Here is a 5,161-nt window from a genome sequence, read left to right as displayed (position 1 = left end):
CCGAAGGCTGATGCTCAACCGTTGAGCCCTCCAGGGGCCTCTAGAGTTATGAAATTTGTTGCAGAGCAATGGACTTCCCAGTAAAATATTTGCGGGAAGCCAGATTTGCCTTTCGGGGTTCGAGCAGAAAAACTTAACGGGAACACAGCTGTATTTGTTAATTGGGAACCCCTGGGGTTTTCACACACGCAGCATCACGACGCTCTGCTCACTGACTGCATTTTTCATTGTTGCTGTTGGGGAAAATAGTCATTGATTGCAAAACGATGTTATTGACGTTAACTTATACTAGTTTGGGGGTCTTAAATGTGTCCCGCCTTTAGAAACGTGGTCAGTCTTAATGTGGGATCCTGCAAAGATGGAGAAGGGTTAAGTCTCATAAGAATGCTTTTGGGTGATTGATTGATTGATTGATTGTAGCCTGTTGTGTTATGTGCAAGAGTGGAAAGGGGCTTGAGATTAATCTTTCTTTTTTTTAAGAAGACTGAGCCGCCCTGCAGGAGACCCTTCTGTCATGGAAAGGGGTAAACACGGCGAGAAAACTGTGCCACGGGCTTTGCAGCAGGAGCGGGAGGCCGCAGCAACCGGGTTACCGGCGGGGGTGCCTGTGCCTGTCCGCGCAGGGTCCCTTCCTACTCTCCCTGCACAACAGGAATTCATCGACCTCCGGCCCGGTCCGGGGTGCGGGCTCAGGGCGCCGCTGCTCCGGGCCCGGCTGCTGCCCGCTGCCCGCCTCGCTGTTTGGACCAGGCCGGCTGACAGCAGGGGCCGCCCCGGCGGGCGGGACGGGCTTGGGGGCTCGCTTGCAACCTGCTCAGAACTGCCCGCGACGGTGGGATTCGGGTCCCGGGACGGGAAGGCTGTTCTGGAACCTGTTCGCTCCAGCTGGTGCTCGCTGCAGCTGGTCTGGGCCGTAATTCCCAAGATTGCATAGCCCGGGCGTGGGCGGGGCTCAGCAGCGCTTTCCTGCCCCGGGGCAGACGGAGCGCATCCAGCCACTGCCTGCAGAGTCCGACCTTCCCAGTGGGCGGGGCCCGGCACGTGGGCGTGGCCAGCCGGTGGGCGGGCCGGCCTATGGGCGTGGCCTCCTGGTGGGCGTGGTCAACACGTGGGCGGGGCCGGTCTGTGTATAGGAGCTGGCCTGTGGGCGTGGCATGCCGGGGGCGTGGCCAGCCTGTGGGCGTGGCCAGCCTGTGGGCGGGGCCGGCCTGTGTGTAGGAGCCGGCCTGTGGGCATGACCGCCTGGTGGGCGTGGCCAGCCTGGGGGCGTGGCCAGCCTGGGGGCGTGGCCAGCCTGGGGGCGTGGCCAGCCTGTGGGCGGGGCCAGGTGGCAGGCTGCAGAGGCCTGGCAGCGCACGGGGCCTCATTAACGCCGAGGCTCAGGCCGGGAGAGGAGGTCGAGGCACTGGGTCTGGAGCTCCAGGGCTGCTGGAACCTTCCGAATCCGTGTAAGTCGGGGCCCTTTCGCCTGCCCCATTCCTCTCTTCCGCTATGACCTGTCTCTTAAATGCCTTTATCCCTGGATCCCAGGACACAGCCAGTCTTCTCCTGGGTCGTGGAGCTTTCCCCACCTTCCCCTCGGACATCGCTGCCAGTTCAATGTTTTAGGTATTAACTATGGGTGTTTTTTTTATTTAAAAAAAATATTTTTTTTGCATACATTTATTTTTTAATGGGTTTTCAATGACCATGTGTGTGTTTTAAACTGGTTTCTCATTATTTTAGCACGGTCTCTTGAAGATGTTTCTGGGTTTTTACTTAAGTATCCTTACCACTTCTTTTTTTTTTTTTTTTTTTCTTTTTCTAGATTTTTATTTGCATTTCAGTTAGTTACCATACAGTGTACTATCAGTTTTGGGTGCAGATGTTAGTGATTCAGCCCTTAAATACAGCACCCAGTTCTGGTCATAACAAGGGCCCTCCTTAGCCCCCGTCACCTATTTCATCCATCCTCCCATCCGCGCCCCCTCTGGTAACCATCAGTCGAGAGTCTCTTTCTTGATTGGCCTCCCCCTCCATGCCCCAGCCCCCACCTCCCACCAATTTCACTGGTTTTGCCCCATTTGCAAGGATGGAGGGGGGAGCTAGGGTGTTGTGTTAAGTGAAGTAAGTCAATCAGAGAAGACAAGTAGCGTTTCATCTCATTCATATGTGGACTTTAAGTGATACTATTTTTCTATTTTTAATAGCTGTATTATAGTTAATGGAATGATTTCATTATCTCCATATGATTAGGTTGTGCCTCCCGTTTAGAGTCATAGGTAACACTGAAAAGGACTTTTTGGAAATGTAGCATTTTTTTTTTTTCTTAACGTATATTCAAGATGGGTTGGGAAAGACCTTTTAGATTGTAAGCCTCATATTCAATATGCCTTAAGAAGTCCGGTGTTTGGAAAAGGCGATAGAAGATTTAAAGAAGAAGGTTATCTGTTGTCCCTGGGCCAGGCCCCGTCCGTCAGACTGGAATGCCGCTCAGGAACTGGAAGGCTTCCAAAGACTCCCCTGTCCCTTCTGGGTGGACCCCCTGCGTGTCGTTACACACATCTGTGTCCTGGGGGTCTAGTGGAGGGCGGGAGCCTGGGAAGCTCCACGTAAGTATCTGCTGGATGGAGGTGAGGGACCGTGTCCCAGGACGTTGTAGGACCCTAGTTGTCCTGGGCTAGCCTCAGGAGTGCCCATTCCCTCCTACTCGTGAAGAGGCCTCAGGTCACACCATCTCCTGGGCACTGACCAGCCTTGAGTGACTGTCTTGGGGTTAGGGGCTCAGCTTGTTCCCATCTGCCGGGCCCAGCATGTCAGGGGTGAGTTAACTCACCCAAAGTGTGCAACCTCGGTAGGAAGGCCCAGAAGCAGTCTCTAGGAGGAAGCTTCTGGAGGAGCGAGCGGTTGCTATAGCAGCTGTAACATCTAACTCGTCAGAAAAACACCTTTTGGGCTTGTGTTCAGACATTATTTTAGAGAAGTTGGTGACAATGGTTATATTTTTATTCACATTCACTCAAGACTTCTTAGTTTTCTAAGAGTGCTTGAAAGCATTTCATCTGAATGATACTCTGTCCTTAGAAGTGATGCGACAACGGGCCTCTCATTCATTTTGCAGTGGTTTCTGCTAGTTGGACTCACACACAGTAGCTTTCTTTAAAAATACAGAGGGCTTCTCAGAGTCCCTCTTCTGTGACAGCTAGAGTCGGATTGGCTTTATTTTTATGGTTGTATTTAGAGGTGCAGATTCTTTTCCTTGAACTGCAGGTGACCTACAGAGGAGTACGGATTAGAGGCGGAGACTGCACTTCTAGGCCCTGTGAAAGGCCGTGTGGGACTCAGCTCCGAGAGAGAGAGGCTGTGGTCAGGGCAGACAAGACTTCACCTGGGTGTCCCCACACAAGGTAAACTATTCCACCTGAAAGGACAACGTCCACTGTCCTGTTTCTCTCGTTTGTGATCACCTACGTGTTGTGGTGTGGTTTTGGGTGATTCTCCTCACAGATAGTGTGCTCTTACTATGACTCTCCGGTGGCTTCGTGCCACTTTCCCATACGAACCACAGGAAGATTGATATTTGATTTTTGTATTGGGCTTAGAAACATCCTGACCATTGAGGAACAGACTGTGTACGGAAGGCTCCCAATCGCTTTCAGAAGCTCTCCAAGGGCCGCTTCAGCTCAGCTCATTGGCAAGGACTGACCTCCCGGGACCATGGCCCACAGTCTGCAAGAGGAAGTGACCTGTCCTATTTGTCTGGAAATTTTCTACTGTCCCATTTTACTGTCCTGTGACCACATTTTCTGCTTCCATTGCATGCAAAGGTGGGTGCTAGAACACAGGGACCTGAAATCGGCCTGCCCCATGTGTCGGGGGATGACTGAGAACCCCGCTTTGGAAGAATGGCAGATTGGGGCACTGGCCCTCCTGGTCAGGCAGCACAGCAGTCTACTGGAGAGAGCGCTGCACTTGAGCAAGGAGCCCCTGAGGTTCCGGGAGGACGTGACCCTGGAGGCAAGCAGCGCCAACCCCTTTCTTGTCCTCTCGGACGACCTGAGGAAAGTTCAGTGTGGGAGGATGTGCCGCAACCCAGTGGAAGATCCCCAGAGGTTCACCTACCTGGCCTGTGTCCTGGGCGCCCCCCGCTTCTCCTCTGGCTGCCATTACTGGGAGGTCCAGGTGGGAGAGGCGAAGGAGTGGACTCTGGGCATCTGCAGGGAGTCGGTCAACAGACAGAGGAAGCGCGGCTTCTCGCCGAAGCATGGCTTCTGGTCCATCAGCCTGAAGGTGGGAGCAATCTGCACCAGCTCCGTCCCAGAAGCCAGAGTTCCTGCAAGCCCTCGGCTTAGCCACGTAGGGATATTTTTAGACGTCGACATGGAAGAACTCAAGTTCTTTGACGTTGGTGACAACGCCCTCATCTACACACACGATCACGTCTCGTGCTTGGAGCCTTTGCGTCCGTTCTTCTGTCCTGAGCTGCCCGGAGAAGGTGACTTTGGGGCCTCCCTGAAAATCTGCTCATGAGAAACTCAGCACTTTCTCGAAGCTTCTTCAGAGCTGAATGAGACCTTTGACCCGAGAAAGATCAGAATGACCCAGGGAGAGAAAATGTGCTGTAGTAGAAAGATTTGGTGGATTTTGAAAGATTCTGTAGACTCGGCGACTAACCACCTTGTGGGGTATGTTTGGTAGTTTTTGTAGCTAAACAACGAGGGGGCTTTGCGGCAGGTCGAGAAGTGCTCTCGGCCTCCGCTTTCCTAGTCTTCAGGTGGGGATAATTACATTTCTCGGCCAAATAGTCATGACGATCAGAGACAACGTGGTGCATTTATTTTGTACTGAACGGGGAACTTTAGATTGTAAAGTCAAATAAAATGTCTTGTGGGTAGAAACAATGTCTTTTTTCATTATTGTGTGCCTTTCCTATAATTCCTGATAATGATAGCTATCTGGGAGAAAAGGAAGAAACAGTCAGTGCGAGATATTTTGACAGGAAGTCTCAGTAAGAGAGAAAAATACTGGGAAAGAACAACGTCTCTCATTTTTATTTCCTCCCAAACACAGTGGAAAGACAGAACTTGGAGGTAGCTCCAGTCAGTGGTGATTCACGTTTGTTCTGATGGGAACTGTCCCTTGCCCATTCGCTCATGGGCCTTCTGTGTGGTCGTCAAAGGAG

The 5,161-nt window shown here is 52.2% G+C and overlaps 1 protein-coding gene across 2 annotated transcripts; it reads left to right on the top strand.

Moving 5' to 3' along the window:
- Nucleotides 1-502: 502 nt before the first annotated feature.
- On the top strand, nt 503-4,863 carry RFPL4B (ret finger protein like 4B). 2 transcript variants are annotated; one of them, XM_072831566.1, is made up of 3 exons: nt 503-1,448; nt 3,250-3,386; nt 3,582-4,863. In XM_072831566.1, the coding sequence occupies exon 3, from the start codon at nt 3,697-3,699 to the stop codon at nt 4,507-4,509; it is 813 nt and encodes a 270-aa protein (XP_072687667.1). In that variant the 5' UTR covers nt 503-1,448; nt 3,250-3,386; nt 3,582-3,696; the 3' UTR covers nt 4,510-4,863. The 2 variants fall into 2 exon arrangements, with proteins under 2 accessions (XP_072687667.1, XP_072687668.1); XM_072831567.1 differs by lacking the exon at nt 503-1,448 and adding an exon at nt 1,468-1,608.
- The last annotated feature ends 298 nt before the right edge of the window (nt 4,864-5,161 follow it).

This window comes from Canis lupus, chromosome 7, assembly GCF_048164855.1.
Source record: "Canis lupus baileyi chromosome 7, mCanLup2.hap1, whole genome shotgun sequence".
NCBI lineage: Eukaryota > Metazoa > Chordata > Mammalia > Carnivora > Canidae > Canis > Canis lupus.
The sequence above is the reverse complement of the archived record's forward strand: the minus strand, read 5'-3'. Positions and strand labels throughout refer to the sequence as shown.